Below are 22221 nucleotides of genomic sequence, written 5' to 3'. Positions count from 1 at the left end.
GAATGCCCCATTGCAGAGGGCAGTGTCGGTCTTGCCGACATTATAGGTGAGTTCTCAGAAAAGAGAGACAGTCACAGCCATAAAAGAGAAGCACAAAATTGCTCCTGAAAGAATCACCAGCCTGTGGAAAACTGCATTTGGAAGAAATGGTTTAGCAGGTTGTCTCTCTAAAAACATGTTAAGGTAGCTCATTCATGTTGGAACTAAGGCTAGCTAAAAAGCTGGTGCCAAGAACTCTAATTTGGTTTTCCATATGCACCAATAACCAAGATAAATCAAGACATTTCATTAGACAAATTGCCTTAAGCTCCCATTCTAATTAAGATCATGATAGCCTTTGGGCAATTAAATTTTGATTAAGGGTAAAAGCTTCCTGTATTTACATGAGGTAAGAACAATACTTTGCTTATATGATCTGGCTGGAAAATTATATATTTACCATCACAAGCACTTATCCCATGTACTTGGAAAGACCAGCCTGCTCTTGAGGCAAGTGACTTAGCTTGTCGTATCTAGGGGAAACACTTCCCCCCCTCAAAAAAAACAGATGCAAAGATCCAAACCTCACCTTTGCCAATATGCCGCCTAGTGTTCTCAATGGTGGAGTTGCGGTTAACATTCGAGAGCAGCCCCAGGCAAAACCTGTTCTTGTTGTTTGAAGGATCAGTGAAGCCATCCACCAGAACGCTGGTGGAAGAAGCGTGGAACGCCTCCCCAACGCGATTATTGAGTTCATAGTAGACAATGGAGCACCAATGCTTTGGCTCTTCGTAGGCAACTGCCTGAACATCTGTAAAGCAACAACGGAAACGTTACAATCTAACGGTGCTGGAAAAGAGGCTCGAGACTTCAAGATGCATAAACCTGCAGATTTTGGCTGAAGATCACTGAAAGATGAGCCAGATAAGCAATTGCACCTAAATGAAGACTCTTCCATCTTCAGTTATTTTTGAACTTTTCATATCCACAGACATACAATAGAATAATTTCACCTCAACTTTACTTGCACAAGACTTGCAAGAGACAAAAGCTGGCACTAGACACCATCAGAGAAGTGCAGGAAGCTCCTGGGCACATATCAAGCAGTGCCCCAACACCCCTGCTGCATTTTCTACAACATGCTACAGTGCGGGGCCCAGATAGCAGAGAAACACTGCAATTACACAGCTCAGCTTGCTTTTCAATTTAGTAAATTGAAATCTACTTGAGTTCATACTTAGCTACGTACGACAAGTCACCTCTATGCTTACTGCAATGTTGTACAGTGACAGGGATAAATACCATCACACAATTGCCCAAGAGACCATTTGTAACTTCAGGCACCAAGAAGTATAGCAAGGTAGCTTAAATACACAATCAGGAGATCGGTCTTTCAGCATTCAGTGCGTGCACAAGTCTTTCTCCTGGGCTTCTTGAGGGAAGGGTAGGACACTTTAAAAAACTAAGACAGACTGACATTTGTCTGCAGAACATGCACAAAGAACATCTTCAATATGAACAGATATTCCTTGGGACCAGAAGCCAAACAAGGGCATAATGCACAGGATCCTCACAATTACGATGGGCTGAAGAGCAGATGAAATGGAGGAAGCTATTATTTACTGAGAAGCTTTTACTCATTAAGTGCTACCAAAGGCAAAAAAATGTAACTGCTCATCACCAAAAGAACTGCTTGTTGAGTAACGGCAAGGATTTCTCAAACGTGGTTTTCCATGCTCTGGCAACAAGAAGCTCCTCCTTAGCAGCTCCAAACTGCAGCTGGGAATTGTGCAGAATGCTGAGAGGAAATCCCAAGTTCACAACTTCTACCTATCAAGCTCTAGAAACACATGGAAGTCTTCAGGTAACATTTGTGACTCTGCACAGGGGACAACTTCTTCCTGTACCAAAGGTGTTTACTGAAAAGAGTTTCCCAGTGGGTGTCCAACAACAGCATGGGTTTCTTCGGATATCTCCACCCATTGTGCATTCTTATAAGTGCCAAATACAGCTACAAATTATTAAACTGCCTCCAAACAAAAGGAGGATAGCAAAAGGGATGTGGTTGCTTTATGTGGTTTCTTTTAAATGAAGGACGCTATTTTACTGCGTAGCCTCGCGCAGTTGGACTTGCTGCTAAGATACCAACTGTGCAGATTAAAGCTCCAACTACAGGTCAAAGTGCTAAAATGAAAATCAGGCTGGTATTACAGGAAATCTTGTTTCTCTGCCCAGAGGTTTCCTTCTCCCAGGCCCAAGTCTTTACTGAAATCAGCCAACTAAGACCAGCTTTCCTATTTTCCTTTCTTCACATATAGCACAATGAGTTCCTGACACGTGCAAAACAAAAAAAAAAGTCCCCCCAAACCAGCAATATGCAGCGGATACAGAAGGTGGCAAGTAATCAAAAGCAGGATAACACATCCTACATCACTGTACAAAACTTCTGAGCATAGTGCCTACTGCTGACCAATAACTTGCTTAAAAATACTGATAAAAAGGAGCTGATTTCTCCTGACACCCTAGCATTTCTAGCTTTTCATGTCAATGTAAAGTAATTTAAGAAAAAGTAAATAAAAATCAGTCATTAATTATCACTAAGAGGCTACTACACTTTTAATTCCCATGAAGATGCCAGCAATTACCAAAGCTGCAGCCTTGCCCCAGTTCTCAAAGTCAGGAAGAAATCTTGCCAGCTGGCCATTCTTACAGAATGAATCATATCTCTCTCACACAGATTTCATACTAACTTCCTCACATTCGCTTTAAGTCATGCAGAGCAGGTGCGTTTAGACTCTCTATTCCCAGCATGGGCCAACAATGGAAATTACCCAACTTCATTGACAGGATGCAGCTTGTTAAATCAAATCTCTTAAGACTAACAAATCATCACGAAGGACATGCTTCTAAAATGTCTGCAAAAAAACTAAACCCACTGCAGTAAGTTCACAGTAAAAGCTCTTCTTTTACAACCTGCAGCAGAATTTTTTAAGTGCAATTACAGTGAACATATACGGACACATATACAATTTTTCTTCTTAATGGAGAGATGATAATCCATTGTACTAGGAGGGGAAAAATACTGAGAGACATAATTTTTATTTTCAAGTGGTTGAACAATTTTCAAAAGCAAGAAGAAAAACATAACCTCTTTTCTTTTTATCAGCTCTCATGTAATAGAGGAATCCTACAGTACTTGTGGGTTTTGTGAGAGGGCCAAACTTGCCAAAATCTGCAGTTAGGCATAAACATTGCTATATGCAGTTTGGGCCAGCAAGGACTTCACATAGACACAAAGCATACTGGATGAGCGAAAAGTGGAAATGCTACAGATGGGGTTCATCACACGCAAAACTCATTCCACAGAGAGAGTAAACAGGTTAGCACAAAAGCTATCCCAATTGTTCTAAGAGGGCAGGCAAGTACACTTCCTGAAACTAGGCATTAAGCTTAGCAACAAAATCAGTACCAAAAAAAAATTTTAAAAAAATCAGTTAAATTGCTCATATGCTTGTAATCTTGATAATCATTCTGGCGCAGCACCCAGCTTGCTGCTCTTTCTTGGCATGGGCCACAACTATGTAAGTTTATGTGTTTTCTGAAGGGGCCGTTTCTCACAACGTGATGAAGGCACTAAATTATTTACTCAGCACTCATGGCTGGCTGTGAAAGCTTTAAAAAACAATGTGTAAAAAGACGTCCATGTCACAGCACATAAAGCAATAGGTTTTCTTTAAAACAGGTTTTAGAGTCCATAGCAATGCCACACCTCAGGCAGACAGCTCTGAATTCCGAATCAAGTGTTATCACTGCATGACTCAAAGATGGAACAAAAATGGGGAGAGAGGGTGGAACAACACAAAATACTACAAAAACTCTCAGATGTCCTTATGACCAGGAGAAGCTTAAATTATTACAAGTAGAGCTTGCCCTTTAAGGACTGAAGTGTAAAACTCAGGACAAAAACATAATAAGAAAAGATAATTTTACAATACTTTCTGTGTCAGAGGGAAAATAAAGGTATTTCAGTTGCCCACTCAAAATGTCTCTGGGTATTTATATAACTGACAGTATTAGTATCCAAACACTGATCAAGTCTTTGCCTGAAGAGATACACTTGACCAGATCTACTGTCATTCACAATTCAGTTGGCTTTATATAGCATTAACTGCATTGTTCCAATAAAACAATGTAATCATAAGAGAGAAAAAGATTCCTTTCCTTGCACACATGGTAACTTCAGCATCGCAAACAGCAATGTGCAGCATCACGGGAATTTTTTCCATTTGGTAATAAGTGGAAGTTCCAGATACAAAGCACAAAATTACTTTGGTCATTGAGTTGGCTGGGAGTAAGAAAGTTACAATCTCATACATTTTACTTATTAAAAGAGTCATATGATAGCTTTTTGTCCTAAATAAATATTTACATTTTGATCTCTAGAGTTATTATTTCATCCCACAGAACAACAGAAAAAATATAAATTACTGTTTTCTTTTTCCTTTTCTACCGGAAAAAAATTTCCATGAGCAATACAAATCCAAAATTAAAACTCCATTATCAAAAGTAAGTTCTGAAAGCTCTTTACTCTTAAGAAGCGAAGCAGAAGATAATAAGGAAATATTTTTACCTCCTCTGTGTATATCAGGGGGAATTGCAGGTGCCATCATGTTGGTATCCATTGGCTGGGAGGTATCGTGTGTCATCTGATCTTCTGGAGGCAGGTAAGCAGGAGGGGGAGTATCAGCTAAAGATAGAAAAGGCAGAGATATACCAGTCCTTTCGTCTCTTTAAAGTATATATACACATGCACACAGTCTTAGCCTGGAAACGGCTCCATCCTGACTCAGCTATAAACTTGCACCCACCAGAAATCTGAGAAAGCAATCATGGACCTTGAGTCAGGAAAGCAAAGAATTACTGCGCATATTAAGCACAAATGCAATAAAAACAAGTCACTTCCCCCATCAAGCCACAAAAGAAACCTCAGCTATGTTTCCAGCCCACGTTTTTTGCAGGCTGAAAGTGCCATATAGACATTAAGGCACAAAGAGGTCTCAGGACCAGGCCAGAATGAGATATGGTAAATTTGAACAGAATTTGGAGCAGGATACTTCCAGTTCAAAGTTTTCTGTTTCCAACACGATTCTACCAGCCAAGCATGCAAATATCCTAGATATATCCAGGGTGTTATTATTGTCATGGTGAAGTACTAACTCGTTTTCCCTCGATTGAGAGCAACAGAAAATGTTCAGGAACCCAAACCCTACCGAAGCAGCCACCTGGGTCTGGTATTTATTGGTCAGTGTCTCTTACGGGCCGTAATGCCTCACTCAGGACTGAATCACTGGCATAAAGCCAGCTCCTGCACAGCGGCCGCACTCCCTAACACACCGCTTTCAGCCCGGTTTGAAGCATCCCAGCCAAGTAGTCGTGTTGCCCTTCAGCTGCCTCTTTCACTTTTGGGAAAGCTGCTCAGAAGCTGCAGGAAGTTGCCAGCGCCACCATTTCCCAAAAACGCAGAGGACACTCTCCGCCAGATCAATTGCACCGAGCTACATGCAAAAGATAGAAACCCTTGCTTGATGCCTGCAAGCTTTCTCTGCAAAAGCTGAGATTAGATTACCCCTGTGCTCTCTCTGGTGAATGTGGCTGCTGCTCATCACACATTTATTTCCATTACTGAGAGCATGGATTGCAAATTACCCCAGCAAATAATTACAGGGGCCTCCAAAACCCTGAAAAACAAATGGGCATCCACCAAAGGGAGGAGAATCATATCATTGTTTTTTAGGTCTGGGGGTTTTGTAGGGTGGGTTTCTTTGTGTTTTGTTGTTGTTGTTGTTTGTTTGTTTTTTCTCTAAAGAAAACTCATAGTAAGGAAATCTATTAACCACTCATTGTTTATGAGATATTCTGTTGAGAGCTCTACAACCAATGCTGGCAGGTACCCCGCTAATTCCCTTGTTTGGATACCCTCAATTTCAGTTGGACAAAAGAGCAGCAAGGAAAGACAGAGGTGAAGACAGCAGGTCTGCACTAAAAGCTTAACAGTGTGCACCAAAGTTTAAGTGTTGTGTTGTACTAAGCCTTAAATGTTTGCGAGTGTGCAAACACGGTGTTAGTGATGTACAGACAGGGAATCAAGACTGTAAGGCCATATGCAACAAATCAGACACTCTATAGATGGTTTTCAAGGCCTCTGGGTAACTGCTTTTCTCCTTTTCTTGCATAATCCAAAAGTCAGTCTCCCTCCCCATTAGTGCAAGACAGAAAACTGTCCAGACCTAAGCATCAAGGACATCAGTATCTTGACCTCTCCTCTAATTCAATTTCTTTACTGCAGCTGCTGACTTGTCTTTATGGGCATGCAGATGAACAGACCCTCAAAGATCAAGAAGCCAGTGTTCAGGAAGACCTTGTTAGGAGAAGCCTTGATCTCTGTTGGAAGAGCCCCAACCACACCAATCATATTTAAAAAAAAATGAAAATAAAAAATGAAAGGAAAGACAGCTGGTTTTGCAACGACTTGTCACTTTTTTTTTAGAAAAGGCAATTCAAACTCTCTTTCATTCCCTTCTGCCTCTGCAAATTCAGTAGTTTTCATTCACAAGAGAAAAATTTTAAAGATTGAAAGTTTTAAAATTAGAACTATGGGCAGCAGAAATCTATGGATGTTAATTTTACGTAATAGAAAATAGATTTTCACAAGTCTGCTGCTTTGTTTACACACATCCTCCCCCAGCCCCCAAAGAAAACATGCAAACAGAACATCAGTAAGCATTTGTATGGAGTCCTCCCAGCATTTAGGTCAACAAATCTGTCACTGACTGCTTCTGCAGTATTTTTATCCATCTGCATGTACGAACCAAAAATAGACAGCTTCACAGAATTTTCTATGGACATCAGTCAACAAAGAAAGGTTTCTTCTTTGACTTCATAAAGTAAAACAGCCTGAAGATTTCTTTTTGGGGCCTTAACTGTTTTCCGTTGAAGCATATTTGTTTCTTGAAATTACATCATTATATGAACAAATTTCATCAAGTAGCAACAGTATGATCCCCTTGAGAAATATTCTTCTGGCTGAATTTAGGATGATCTCCTTCCTAAGCAAGGATGATCTGTAGCATTACACTTCTTGTGCATGAATCGCCCTGCTTTGTGGGCGAACTGATCCCCAGAACATTCTGAATCTCGCCCCGCTGCCCCAGAAGAATTTTATGTTTTTACTGTGTTTGAAAGAGGCACAATGTTGAAATCTTCAATAGTATTACTAGACAAAGTGATTATATAGCCTTTATTACCTTACATCTCTCAACTCACTATTGAACACAAGTGTTGGCTGCTAGTTTGGTATAATTAAGCAAAATAATAATAAAATCATGATACCAGTGATGTCCAGCCACCTTCTCCCTTCTGAAGGGGAACCCAAGTTAACTGTACCTGGCATCTGGAAAGGACTTCCCGGGTCTGAGCTGGCTGGAGAATGTGGGTAGGTGCTACTGCTGCTTCCAGGCGAGTTTGGATAGCTGCTGTTGGGTGAGTGGGGAAACGGGTGACTGCTGGGTTGCTGAAAAGAGTCCGGGAAAGTAGCATTGTGCGGCATATGGGGTTCGTTTTGTCCCAGGTTGCGGAATTGGGCCAAGAGGCTGTGCTGAGGATTGTACTCACTGTGCCTTGGAACCAGCACTGGAGGAAGCACTGGAAAGGAAGAAAGAAGGAAAAGCCACAGTGTTAGAGACTCAGTTCTAAAGGACTAGGCTACTCAGGGGGAAAAAAATTAAAAAACACGTTCTTCCTCCCCCAGGGCATATTCACATCTGTCTTAAAAACAAGGTCGTCAAACCTAGGAGCGTATGTCTAAGCAGGAACTCTTTTCCTTATATCCGGTTACTGCATAGCTTGAATTCATAGCGCTCGTGCTAGCTACCCGGTTTGCTAGACAGGAGCTTGTTTTCACAGAGGGCCAGGGAAGAAGAGCCAAGAACAAACCACAATTCTGCGTCTGAGTTTTATTCACACAAAGGAATGCTGGGAAGTAAGCGTGTTACAATGCTGACATGCAGTTCATTCTGCTGCACTTGTGATTCTGCTAATCGCGTAATGGCCTGTAACCCCAAACCTTGCTAATAAGGGCACACAGTTTTTTCTGAAGACAATACTAATAGGCCTTGAACTCAGACTCGTCCCAACAGCTGTAATTTTATTTTTAACCTGGACTATGTTCTTACAAGTTAGTATTAAAACAGTTATTAACTCTCCAAGTCAGTTTACAAAACGTGCAATTTAAACAAAATTATGCAGTTCAAAAAACCCAACTGAGCAGCAACTGAGCTCCAACTCTATGCTAGTATGGGATCAGAGAAACACACATCAGAAACTACTAGTCTCACCGCACTCCCAAGGCCTCCTCACCAGTGGGGAAACAAAGGTCTCTTTTTAACTGAGAATATGAACATAATACCAGATATACTAAGACAAAAGAAGCAGCTCTTTTTCCCGTGCCTCAGCTTTGAATCCCTCACAGCATAGTCACAGCTACTCAAAGGATTAAAAGCTAGTCTTGTTACGGACAGAGATTTTGGGGTGAGGGGGGAAGAGGAGAGGCAAGGCCAGGGAGAGGAAGATCTGTGCACGGAGTAGTGGAAGTGAAATTTAAAGAAGTTATCCCTCTCCACATCTGCCCCCTTCAGCCCCTCCATATCCCAGCTCCATGGCTCAGTGGGACTGGAAGAAACATCCTGTGACAATCTGCCTTCAAGAGAGGGTGCTGAAAAAATACCACAAAAACCAGCAAAAGCAAGCCAGGCTCCCACCCCCTCTCCCAGAGACTCCTGCCCCAACATCTGGCAGGCACACAGAAGAGGAACTGGAGCATGTATACATGACAGGACATAACTATCACTCAGATTAAGAGAGGTGTTTCAGAGACAGCTGCTTCACTAAAAGGCTGAATTACAAACTAATTGGGAAAAAAAAAAGAAAAAAGAAAAAAAAAAGCTCAACTTCATGGAAAGACAAACAGGTTCTTCCAAGACACCGAGGCATCTTTACTCTTCCAGCACTTGCTTATAGAGAAACATTCAAATACTTATGTGAGCATCCTGGAGTCCAAGGGTACCAGGATATTGCTCAAAGAATAGACCAGGTCTGAGGTCTAGGTCCATGGTTAAAATGGATACAAAAGGATGCCACACACAAAACTCATTTTTCGTTCCTAAAGCAATCCACAGGTTAACTAAAATACACACATACACAAAATAATAAAAAAAAATCTCACCCCTCCCCAAAAGCACATGGCTCCCTTGCTTTTTTTTTCTTTTGTGCATGAGCTTATGAGAGAAACTAAACCACCAGATTTTTCCCCACTAGTGGCATCAATCCATGAAAAGTTTGATCCCAGAAATATTCACTGAACATACACCAAAATATCCCACCACCACTGAAATTAAGGCTGCCTGTTAAGAGTCCGAAGCAGGTTTTAAAGATTTAATCTGAAATCTCATTTTCTTAGAGCAGCTTCACTTCAATTCCAATAGATATCAAATATTTGAGGCAAATGTCACCCTCAAGTGTGTGGATGTGAAAATTCCAGCCAGCACCACCTTACAAGAAATATACCAAGTTCCTAATTATAGCATTTTCTGAAATGAAACACATCCATCTGTGGAAAGGAGAAGCTGCATCCCCCTCAGCTGCACACACTGTCCCTTGCATCTAGTGAAACCAGTCCCAGACATCACTGGAAGAAGCCATTAAAAAAAAAGTTACTCAGCATTCAGGCAGACATCACAAATCCCATCATTCACAATACAGCAAGGATCAAACCCGATCTCTCTGAATACGAGTATCTCTCAGAATTAAGCTTGTTCTGTTCAATTCAGCAGTCCTTCTGCAGTGAGGTCAAGCACTATTTAACTGTCATAGTGAACATTTGTCGGGCTAATAAATTACCAGTGAAAAAAGTAACAATGAGATCATGTGTTAAGAGGTATTTTCCCTTTCCTGTCTTTATGATTCTTCCTTACTTTTCTGAGCATTAAAAACACAGCTTTCCTATCTCTTCCTTTCCGATGGATGAAGGTCAAACCATTAACTTCTCTGAAGTTAATCTGTGCAGAAAGTACATCACCTACCTTTCCCATCCCCTACCTCACATTAAACAATGACACACATGACATCACAGGAAACCACAGGATTTATAGTATTTTAAAATAGCAGAAGAACAGGATATTTGCTCTATGTTTTCTGTAATTAAAATATAGTGCCAGATTTTGCCAAGGTATATATGCACGTTTCCTCCTGTTGGGCAGAACCACTGGTGACGTTTAAAAGGACTGAAATTAAAAACAAGTCTCCTCTTCCCAGCTCTCTCATCCAAATCTTTTTGTCCCACTACTTCAGCCCCAAATGACTAAATGCCAACTTTTTCAACATACACACAGGAAAGGGGGAGGGGGAGAAGGAATATGACTGGTATTGATACAGCACAAATAGCCTCAAAAATATGGTGTGTGGTGTTTATTTGCAGAATGTACTTGGAGTGCTGCCCCTAATTCACATCCTCTCTGCATATATGTACAACCCTCAATAAGAAGGAAAAGCCCTGAAAGGCCAGATCAGGTGGAACAGAGACGGCAGCGCTCGTTAGTCCAACTCCAAGGCAGCCACTTGCTGCCATAACCTGATCTCTGCAGCCCACAGGATTTTTCTTTTCTGATTTTTTTTTTGTCTGCAGATGAGCTGCTCCTACCAGAGTCACAGAGGAGTTAATCTGAACGCTGTTCACTCAGGAGTGAAGACACGAGTGGGGAGCGGGCCCTCTGCACGTATGGAAGGATGCCAGGAGTTCAAAACACAAAGAGGGACACACACCCTTCTTGCTCCCCTCGCCCCCATGTAAGGCACTGAGCTTCTGGGCAGGTTGCAGACCTCAACCATATGGAATAACAAATTACTGAGGCTCAGTACAGCAGGGGAGGAGGCTGATCTCTGTTGCAGCTGCCAGCTCCAGGAAGAAGTATAATTGAAGGGGAGAAAGCATGAGAGAGTTATTCTGTGCTAAGCCAGCACACCTGTTGCTATAAAATAATGAAGCCGTGCACATCTTTGCTGTGCGGATCTCCGCAGGATGTTGCTCTAACAGCTTGCAGGCAGAATTTCTCCCTTCTTCTTTACCTTCTTCAGCAGTAGGGAATGCAGACACACCCAAAAAAAAAAATTTTTTTATCATTCTTTCTATTCAGGCTTCTTCAGCAGTAGGGAATGCAGACACACCCCAAAAAAAAAATTTTTTTATCATTGTTTCTATTCAGAAGGGATATTTAAGGGAAACACTATTAAATACACTGTTGTCTTGAAGAGCTACTGCAACAGATTTGCAAATTCAACTTCATTAAAATGGTTAAAACCAGTTAATGGAGTAGAACCACAAGTCCCCTGACAGCTTGTTTTCTGTACTTTCTCAAATACCAGATGAGAAGGTTTTACATGCTACACCATTGCTAAACCCCGCTTCAACATTTTGTGTTGATGTGCACCTGGAGTTGAGAGTTAATACATGACTACTAGCAGTAATGCTACTAGTCATGGCTGAAGAGGAAGATAAAACACCTGGAGGCCAGGCTGAGTACCTTTGTGGAACAGTAGCTAAGAAGAGATCCTCTATTTGTCAAGGCAGCTTGGGAATTGGGCAGCTTGGTTTTACCATGCAAATAATACCCAGACTATGCCTGCACCAAACAAATGGAGCTATATTAAAAAAAATTACAGCTACAGGGAAATCTCACCCACAAGGCTATTTCTTCTAAAAGCCAAGAATGCCAAAAATATACAAGACAGACCAAAGACAACCTGGCTGTTCAGATAAATGTTCCAACTAACCACATCAAGGAGGAAATGCTTGTATGCAAATGTAATGGTGACTTTTGAAGAAAGCTACTGATCTCTTCTTTGTATCTCCAGCATGTCATCTTTTTCTTCAGAAAACTAACAGGTGTGCTGTCCTAAAGATTTTCTTGGTTTTCTTTTTTGTTCTGTTTCCACATTCCAGAGATAATGATTTTAGTAAACATATAAAATCTCCAATTTATGAATATAACTTTTTTTTTAGTTTCTCTTTAAAAAAACCACACCAACAAAACAAACCAAAAAACACAAATCAAACTAATTAAAGCCAAAGGACCTGCTGTAATTCTAAAGCAGCATATTTTCTATCCAGACAGATTTCAGTTACCTTACACAAGCCCCTCAAGGGCTCATTTTTTTTTTCCTCTTTGCATGTTATGTGAAGATTTTTCCCATGTCTGGAAATTGAAAGACCAAGTAATGAAACACAACATTAGCCACATAGAAGAAAGCAACTTTGATCATCTTTCTTTGCTGAAGTAGATTCTACTTCTGCTGCAAGCTTTATAAACTAAAACAAAAATAAAGAAAAAGATGAGTAACTGCTGCTGCACTTTCTGCTTTTAGAAATCATGACGATCTGGTCAATCTATGTTCTGTAGAAGCGTTTGGACAAGCCTGTACCACAAGAGGGGCCCCAGTCCTAATGAAGGCCTGAGGACACTATCATTAGAGAGTACATTTTAATTTCCAAGCACCATATAGGTGTATTTTCATATGAATTTATGCAAAGTCGCTTTTGTTTTACTAGAAAAACAGAACTGCAGGTTGGGAAGGAGGAAAATCCTCACACACTGGTTCACGCCACCTGGAAATGGGTATGAAAACACAGGATGGGGAGAGGAACTTGCGACTTGTACTTCGCACTCTAGATAGAAAATCCTGCAAGGACAAAATTGTAGGAAAACCAAAGAGTTAGAAGAAAAACAACAAAACCAAACAAACCACAGCAGCAATGTTAATCTAACAGATTTCAACACCCCTCTCCAAAGACCCCTAGCTTCATTGAGTATTGTGTTCAGTTTTGGGCACCTCAGTATAAGAGAGATATCAAGGTGTTGGAGCGAATGCAGAGGAGGGCAACAAGGCTGGTGAAGGGCCTGGAGAACAGACTTTACGAGGAGCATTTGAGGGAGCTGGGTCTGTTCAGTTTGACAAAGAGAAGGCTGAGGGGGGATCTCATCATGCTCTACAATTACTTGAAAGGACATTGCGGAGAGGTTGGTGCTGGTCTCTTCTCACAGGTAATTAGGGACAGAACCGGAGGAATGGTTGCAAGGTGCAACAGGGCAAGTTTAGGCTGGACATTAGGAAGAAATTCTTCACTGAAAGAGTGGTCAGACACTGAACAGACTGCCTAGGGAGGTGGTTGAGTCGCCATCCCTGGATGTGTTCAAGTGTCGTTTAGATGGGGTGTTGGGTGATATGGTTTAGGAGTGACCTTGTAGTGTAGGGTCAATGGTTGGACTTGATGATCCCAAGGGTCTTTTCCAACCCGAATTGTTCTATGATTCTATGATTTCCTGCCTTTGAGGCCACAGCAGCTCAAGGTGGCTGTGGCATCCTGGTGAGCAGTCCAGTCCCACGGCGGGAGCAGCGCAGGTACCAGCGGAGGTGCAGCTGAACACGCTGGGTGTTGCTTGCTGCCTGTAGCGTTAGGGAGTCACTGGAGCACGAGGACCAGAAAGGTCTTGCCAAGACCTTGCTCATAAACAACAAAACGCCAAGTAGAAAGCAACATTTGGATGTCATTAGGTTTTTTTCCCTGCGTCACCTAAAACAAGACCTGGCAAAATTGAATATTCTTTGACCAGAGGACAAGTTTGCACATACAAAGACACTTGCATGCCTGCACTTTGGATAGAGTTTACTCTTGGTTAACAACAAAAGTAAATAAATTAATAGTGTTGTGGCAAAAGCAGTCTCTGAGGATCTAGCCATTTCATGCTGTTCCAATACCACCTGCCTTACGCAAGGCTGTGCCGCCGATGCGGCAGCACGGTTGTCTTCTCAAAAGCAGAAATGCCAGCCTTTCAGACTTTTGCTCCAAACCTGCACTCTAGTAATTGTAAGCATAAAGGCTCAGTAATAGCTATTCAGCAGCCTGTTTTGGGTGACAGACAGACAAACATGCAATACTTCTTATACCACGAGAGAGACAATAGCTGTCTTGTTTCTTAACTCTTAATTTTGTTTCACAGTTTCAGTAGACCCCCACAGCTTGATTTGTCATTTTACATATTTAAAACCAAAGACTTGCTTTACTGGCTTTACTTTTATATCAGACATCTGGTCTAAATGCATCGGGCAAGTAATATTAGTACATTTCCTGCATTGCAGTATTCAGCTACCATTAGATTTTATTTGCGGATGCTCTAATAAGCTAACATTTTGATTAAACTGACATTTGTCAGGGCCAATTTCAGAATTTAGTACTAATTCTATGCACATTAGTGAAGGAGTTCTTGTAAGTGGAATTAGGGGGAGAAGCAGTGCTGATACAGGAGGAAGTTACAGTGTGATAGTGTATATTAACTCAAGACAGTTACACAGACCAGAGTTCAAATTACCTGTACGAAAGCCACAGTCACCATTCTACTGAACAGGCTAAAACTTGGAAGTCTGTCTTTTAAAAAAGTCAGAAGAAACATCCGAATCTGGTTAATTTTAAAGAAAGAAAAAAAATTAAAAAAGGACACCAACATATCCTTCTTGACAAGCTATATCCTTTTATTGCAGCTCATCTTTCTGACACGTGGTGAGGTTAGACAAGGAAAGCCTTGCTTTTTTTTGTTAGACCATTCCTTCCTTTCCGCCTCTGTGTTTCAATTACTTTCTCCCGAGTCGGCTCTGGTGGGGAATTTTAGAACCTAATTCTGCAAAACTGAATTGAAGAAAGGTTTATACTACTTGTCGAGCAAACTGACAGTTGCTTGCTATTTTGGGGAACCATCCTATAATGGTGCCCACCTGTTGTAGCACGCTATTTTTAAAGTTACTCCCAACAGCAACGCCACACAGCGATACAGCAAAACTCCTCAGCAACCACACTCCCTGCTTTCTCACCCCCAGCCTGCAGAGGTGCAGAAATCCTGCTCCAGAAACTATGTGGGAACAAAGATTTTTCTGAGTTGGTTCTACATACTAACTCTGACAGGATGCACAGGTTTTCCTTTCCCTTATACCCCTGCAGAGCAGCTTCCCTTTTGCCTTTCCTCCCCCCATTCTTCTCCTACTCCCTCGGACGCCAGGTGCAGCGGCAGGGCTGGCAGCTGCTCCACTGGGCTCCCTCTGCCAGTGCCATCCAAGCTTTTCCAGAGGCTTTTTGCAGAGGCTCTTGCACAAACCCCTCTTTTCCCACGTGCTGGGGGAGCTGGGAGCCACTGAGCCAGCCCAGGGACCCCAAAAAGCCCAGCCAGGCAAGCTCGCAGTTCTGCTTCCTCCCAGTTCTTCTTCCCTGGCTCCAAATTTGATCTGGGATCTGTCAGTTGGACAGTCCCAGGAGCTGCAGTTGAACCCTGGCAATTACTAGAGATCCGCTGCAACAGGCTGCAAAGGGTTTGAAGCACAGGGGGAGTATGCCATGATGGGTTTTTAGAGATCCTCTTCTCAATTTACCCTGTCAAGAAATAGTTTGGGAATATCCTCATTTTATATGTAGCAATCCCAGGCCAGTTGAGTACAGAGGGACAAGACAGGGATGACTAACTGACCCATTTCGTTTTCCTGTGAAATATCGAGAGAGCTCACAAGCCTGATCAGAGAATGCACAGCACCAAACATCTGTGTGACTTCAAACAGCATTACAAAGCTCCGTTAAACATATCTCATTTATGTTTCACCAAGGACCAGAGCTGCAATGCTGTACAGGAGAGCATTCAAGGACCATTTACCTCCAGACCGTGTGAGTCTAAACCTGCCTTATCCAGGATTTCTACCATTTCAAGTTTCTTTCTGCAGCCCTGGTGCCTGCAGTAGGTGTGCAGCCTTATGGAGACTCACTTGGAGCAAACAGCAGAGGAGATCAAAGACAAATATGAAAACAATCAGGTTAAAGTCATAGGCAAGCTGATCATGCCGGGAGCAAAAACAGCATGACACACCTACCACTCTCCTCAGCCTGAGGACCTGGCCTGTTTTTGTGGCAAAAAGCAGCTGTACATTTAGGTAAAACATTTCTTGCCAAAACCAAGCTTGCTGAAGCAGACATCCACTTGGAATTCATGGTTATAATGGAAAGGAACATCTCCAGGCAGAAATGAAAATTCAGCCATTCTGACAGTGCATTTGTCCATGTCACAGAAAAGCAACTGCTGCTCATCCCCCAATTTGGGTGGATCATGCAGCTTCACAAAGCCCCTTGATACAGAGCAGACTGCAGCCAGCTCTCCAGAAAGGAGAAGCTGAACAGAGGAAAATCATTCCGCCTTTTTCATCTATGCTTTACTGGTAATTGGGGAAAAAAAAAAAAAGGAAAAAAAAAGGAAAAAAAAAAGAACCAGCATAGTTATTTTCTGCCTCCAAGTGGCTGTGCTAATGGCCTGATCCATTATTTCAGAATATTTCAGAGGACAGATCAGCAGCTTCTGGACTGATTCGTTTTAGCAGCCCCTGGCATTGTGTGCTTCAAGCTCAGTGAAGCCTCAGTAAGCACCTCCAGAAATGAATACCAAAAAGTCAACAACTGCATTTCCCAAGGCAGGTTTAAGCTCACTCTGATCAATGAAGAGAAGTTTCTGCCAAGCCTGACCCCTTAGGAGGCATCAGAAGATTCTGGACACCCAGGAGACAGAGCTCTGCTGCAGGGCAGAGGGTAGCCATTTACACTGACACTCTGCACCTTCAGCCACTTCCACACATGAAGCACAAAAGAAGTTAATTCCTCTTTTGCCAAACTCAAATCCTCTTTCTCCTAGCAGGCTGATGAACAAGGACACTTAGAAGAGGCAAACTACCATAATTCTGCACCAGATGGAACTGAGAGCTAGTGTTCACTAATACTTGAAGAAAACTAAATATTTCCTGTAACGAAGGCAAAAGAAATTAATCTCTTCCCCTAAAGCCACATTAGAGGTGTGACTTACTATTACTCTTCTAACAGCAATGTCAATTTAAGTACCTCTTATCCTCCCTGAGAGAAAAGACAACGCAGAAAGAACTATGCCTCGCCAATACCACCTAAGGAGACTTTCCGCTGTGCCTTCTGCAACCGGACTTGCCAATCCTGCATCGGCCTTTTTAGCCATCAGCGTGCTTGTAGCAAGAGTGGGTAGAGCCCTTCCAGTATCTTCGTTCGCAAAGCCTAGCCGTGATGATGATCCTCCCTGGTCTCTATCCCATTACTTCTGTTGTCCAGTCTTACCGAGCAAAATCCAGGCTTAAAAAAAGAGACTCCTCCCCCCCAAATTCTGGATGACATATTTCATCTGATCCCATTGGCATAACTGAGGACAGAGGCAAGCAACAGAGGCTGTATCTCCACAGAAACCAAAGGAATAAAAGAAGGGAAGGAAGCATATCAGAAGGAACTTCCATAATGCCATTTTACACATCCTCCAGCAAAACCCAAGAGGTCACTTCTGGCATTTTCAGAGAGATAATGAACATCACGTTCACATTTTCCTCACAGCCCCTATGTATGCTCTACACTTATTATTTCTGAAGTTTTGATAATATTAAGGATAGTCCCAGACCAAGTATAAGTCTGATCTCCAGATACCTCTAAACTAAAAAATAAAACTGAGAAGAAAAAGCAAATTCAGCCAAGCGAGCACATCGGTTGAGTGGAGCATGCCAGTTTTTAAAAGGCATCAAATCCAGACATTGTCCTCCTTAATTAAAAGCTTTGCTTTGCCTTGCCATGGGAGAAATTTAGCAGCTATTAACTACTCTGTAGAAGACATAATTCTGCACACAATAGATGTACGAAACAGCCGCAGTGAGCCACTGTAACACACCTCAAGGAAGTATTTCTTCCAGGCAGTCAAATAAAAGGCTGGATTCCCATCCCCAGCAACCAAACAGCCTCTGCTTTCTCCTCTCCTTTCCCACCACGTCCGCTCCTTCCCACACGTCCTCCGTAGGGCTGTGTTGGTACAGATGTTCCTGCAGCCAGGCCGTGAACCGCAGCGCTGCTCTGATCAGCCTGGAAGATGACACAGCAGGGGAGGGAAAAAGCGATGGCGATGTGGTTCAGCACGAGGCCACGCCAACAGCTGTGCCGGCACAACACAGCGAGCAGGAGCCGTTTACGCAGCCCACCACCGAGTGGGTCTCCACTGCCCAGGGAGAGGCTTGCTGGTAACAGGTTGACCGAGCGTCACACCATCACAGGGAGGCCACCCTTCCTCGCCTCCACCCTATGTCCCCAACTGACTTCCCATGAGCTGAGGGTACTGAGTTTACAAGCTAACTGTGCCAAAAAAAAAACCCCAAAACAAAAAAAAAACAGTAGTTTTCCGTCTGTTCTGTTTTCTCAATCAACTCGCCAGAGGATCAGATTGGCATCCGTGCCTGTGTAGGGCCTCTAGGTCAGGTTAGGCATGAATATGGTACCACCACATCACACTCACATGCCATGTTCCCTTCCTTCTGCAGAGGCAGCAGCACAGCCTGAGCTCAGGGACACGTGGGAGTCTCCCTGTCTGAGACCGCTGATGGTTTTCCCTCTTCTCGACTGTTTACAACCGGTTCCTGCCTAGCCTTGCTAAGAGAAGAAATCTCTTGTCTGGATTCACATGTAGCATTGTAGCCAGCAGACACACCACCCGTGTCAATTCTCCTGTTTTCCAAGCTTATTTTCTCAAGCTAAGTATGAAGTAAGGTATCAAGGTAGAAAATCCATGCGTCCCTCTGGCACCATGAAAACTGGAATGCACCCGTACCACTGATATCCCAAGACTGAGCGTTACCTGATTTTACATACTTGAGAATTTACCACTAATCTGGTCCTCGGAACTTACACAACACTGAAACTAATCACATGACAACGAGCAGAAGAGTGAATGCACAGATGCCAACCCACGTACACCCTGTATGCTCCAGCTCCGCACAAAGCAGTTAAATACAGACCACACTGTCAGGCAGACCCAGAATTTCATGACATACCTTGCACACAAAACACGCATCGTACACAATCTGATCTCCCTATTCTGTTTTGTCAACTCTAAGTATGTTTCTAACCCTCCTGATGGTGATGATAGCCTTGAAAACAAACTCTATCTGCTCACAAACTGATATCTGCTCAAGTCCATAGACTGTTGGAAACAGTGACTCACGTATGAATTCCCACCATCTGCTAATCTTGAAGCATAAGCACTTATGCAGCAATAAAGGTGCTTTAATGTCCTGGCAAAAATATGAAAAAATGGTTAGCAGAATCTGGTAGTGACCGTCAGAAAATGAAGATAAAGACACTTGGAGGACAACAAGAACAAGGAAGGGACAGGAAAAAAAAAGGAGTTCTAAGTTGTAAAGCAGCAGCACAATGAGCTTCTGAAAGAAGCTTCCACGTCTGTCACCTCTGTCAAACTGACCACAGCCTTAATGCTTACAAGAAAATTGCCCAGTTGTCTGTCAGGCAATTGACCAAGAACATGTATTTTTTTTCTGAAGAAGGGTACTCCCTAGACAAAAAGTGAAACATTTAATTTCTACCATCTCCAAGTTGATTAAGCTACTGAATTTTTTTCCAGCACAAACTCTGTAGCTACATGAACAAAGAGATTTTTAGGTTACCCAAAACCTATTCAAGAGCAATCCAGAATTCAGGCTTACAGTTAGTAACTTTTTCCCCCCTCTCCCAAACACAAAATCCACAAGATGACTAAACAGACAAATCCCAGCTTTCCAACTACTTAAACTACTTAGCAGCACTCAGCTAAAATGTACATTAGTTAGACACCTTTTGAAAGTTTTATTCTATTTTTAATTTGCATACCTCACTGAAGTGACAGGACATTTACAAATACCTATTTTTAAATACGGTATAAATGGGCCAAATTAGAACGTTGTCAACCTCAGTAATTGTTTCCAAGATTAAAGCAAAACAAGTTAGAACATGTCATTTGACATTACCGTAACAGTAAGAGCCCAAGTGTTGCTCAGTCTGATGAAATTGGATGTCTTTCAGGAATCTTATTTTCAGTACTTTGGAATACTGAATGCAAGCAACTAGTGCAGACATAAGCAGACAGCTAGCAGTACAAGGACATGACTCTCCCACTTCTGCTTAACATGGATTACTTAAGAATTTTAATATTTTATTTTTAATTTTTTTGGGGGGAACTGTTTTTCCAGTGCACATTTCCTTTGTTCAAGCTTCTGATACATAAATATATACATTACAGGCATTACCTCTGCCATTCACATGATTTCCAAATTAATACTAACACACCAAAGGGAAATATTTAACACCTAGATATGCAAATGATCTTGTTCCAAAGATCCAAGACAATGCAATTTCCATTCACAGAAGAACAGTCTTGCAACCATCTTATTTCCACTGTAGTTCTTACAGTTCTTACAGTGTCCATGCCGCTCTGCAGAGACAGCTTCATAGTTTATGAAATGCCTAACATAGAGGGACTTCCCAAATTGAAACGAGGAAAGTCCACCCATGCCTGCAGTGCACTTCTGTGCATGTCCCTGTACAACCTCACAAGTAGCTGGATGCTAGTATAGTAACGTCCAAGCACATTTCATCTTCGTCCCTGGAAGTATTCCCCAATAATAAGCTTGTGTAAGTCAAATTAAGCACAGCATTATCCAAAAGAGGTTTGGCCTTTGGAGATGAGACAGAGCGAATGGATTGCACTTCAAAAAAAACAAGTGCTATCAAAGTGCTATTGATTGCTATCAAAGCGCTATTGATTGCTATCAAAGCTTTAAGCTGAGGGGATTATATTCTGCTGTCTAAAAATCACAGTCTTCTCAAAAGGCCAACATTGTGGGAGATCCTAAAGACAATATTATCTTCTGGGGAATGAAGAAATAAAACTGATTAGAAGGGAAGTAATAATCTGGAAATAATAAGAATACCGCTACTGCAGAATATTGGAGTGACTTTCACACACAGACTGCAGTAGACTGTGTGAATCCTGTACATTAGCTCGCAGTGCTTCCTACACATTCACTGATCTGCACAGCTGAGTATAAAAACACCCAAACAAACAAGTAACCTAAAGATAGTGGTTACCAACAAAACCAGGTGATAGCAGGCCCAACAGCTTGAGGCATATACTATCACTATACCTCTGTAGGTGACAAAACATTTACACAAGTGAAGCATTTGCCATGTAAAAGGGAGAACTGCTAATTAATGCTTACATCCAGATAAATCGCAGAGGAAGAACCTGACATGTGCAAACAGCCACTTTTGCTTATTTAAGCTGACGAGTCACATGATTAATTGCCATACTTTGCATTGTTCAGATAAGGTGTAAAGGTACAAACAAGGAAGAACCTACCAGGACTCTCTACCCGCTTGTAGTGGTAGGGATTGATGCAAACCTCCTTCTGTTTTGAACCAAATGGAAACTCGCAGCATTCCAGTGGTTTCAGTTCGTGATGGCTCTGCAGGTCCGGCCAGCGCCACACTCTACAGTAAATTACATGCGGTAGCCCTTTCCGGTGTGAAACCTGAAGCCTGCCGTCCAAGGAACGAGGAATTGTGACACAGTTGCTGGGCTGACCAGGACAGCTTAATGCTTTTTCCAGTTCCTCCATAGCACCTTTTTTCTTCTTCAGTTTTTTCACTAACGCATCGACAGCTTTCTCTGCCCATTTTTCTTCTTCATCCCCCTGCTTCCATCCCAAGAGCCTCTTCACCGCTGGGCTGGTGAAGGAGAATAAACTTGTCACATTCATGGTGACCCTGCTGTGGTGATACCACAGAACCACGCAGGAGATGGTCCTGGTTCTTCCACCACCAGGGTACAGCAGATTGCGTCAGTAGTCAGAAGCAGCCTGTATCAAATAATTCTGGTCCTTTCTCCTTTTCAGTCCTCCAATCCCAGGAAGGCCGTGCTGACATCTCCCCTTGACCAACACGACTTTCTCATTATTCTAAACCCTTCTGGCCGAGAACCTGCAGTAGTATACCAGAGGGAGGGGAAAAAGAAAAATAAATTACCTTTTCAAGTAACACACAGCAGTTAAAAACATCCCTCCCAGCCACAAGAGTGGTGTGACCGAAAACCAACCAACAACAACAAAAAATGACAAAGCGTTAACAGGCTCCAGAACTGGACTCAAGGCACTCCTTACAAAGACTTTTAAGCAACAGGGCCTGCTGCTGAATCCTGTACATTCCTCTTCCTAAAACAGCCCTGAATA

At 42.3% G+C, this 22221-nt stretch overlaps 1 protein-coding gene across 1 annotated transcript in view; it reads right to left on the bottom strand.

Annotated features, from left to right (window-relative positions):
• Positions 1-21947, bottom strand: part of SMAD1 (SMAD family member 1) — a 25871-nt gene extending 3924 nt beyond the window's left edge. The window contains exons 1-4 of the mRNA XM_009870463.1: positions 21354-21947; positions 7423-7680; positions 4610-4726; positions 569-790 (exon numbers count right to left, since the gene is read on the bottom strand). Of these exons, the coding sequence (XP_009868765.1) occupies positions 569-790; positions 4610-4726; positions 7423-7680; positions 21354-21753 (997 nt within the window). The 5' untranslated portion in view covers positions 21754-21947. The remainder of the gene's footprint in view (positions 1-568; positions 791-4609; positions 4727-7422; positions 7681-21353) is intronic.
• Positions 21948-22221: the final 274 nt, after the last annotated feature.

Source organism: Apaloderma vittatum, unplaced genomic scaffold (genome assembly GCF_000703405.1).
Source record: "Apaloderma vittatum isolate BGI_N311 unplaced genomic scaffold, ASM70340v1 scaffold17695, whole genome shotgun sequence".
Lineage (NCBI taxonomy): Eukaryota > Metazoa > Chordata > Aves > Trogoniformes > Trogonidae > Apaloderma > Apaloderma vittatum.
The sequence above is the reverse complement of the archived record's forward strand: the minus strand, read 5'-3'. Positions and strand labels throughout refer to the sequence as shown.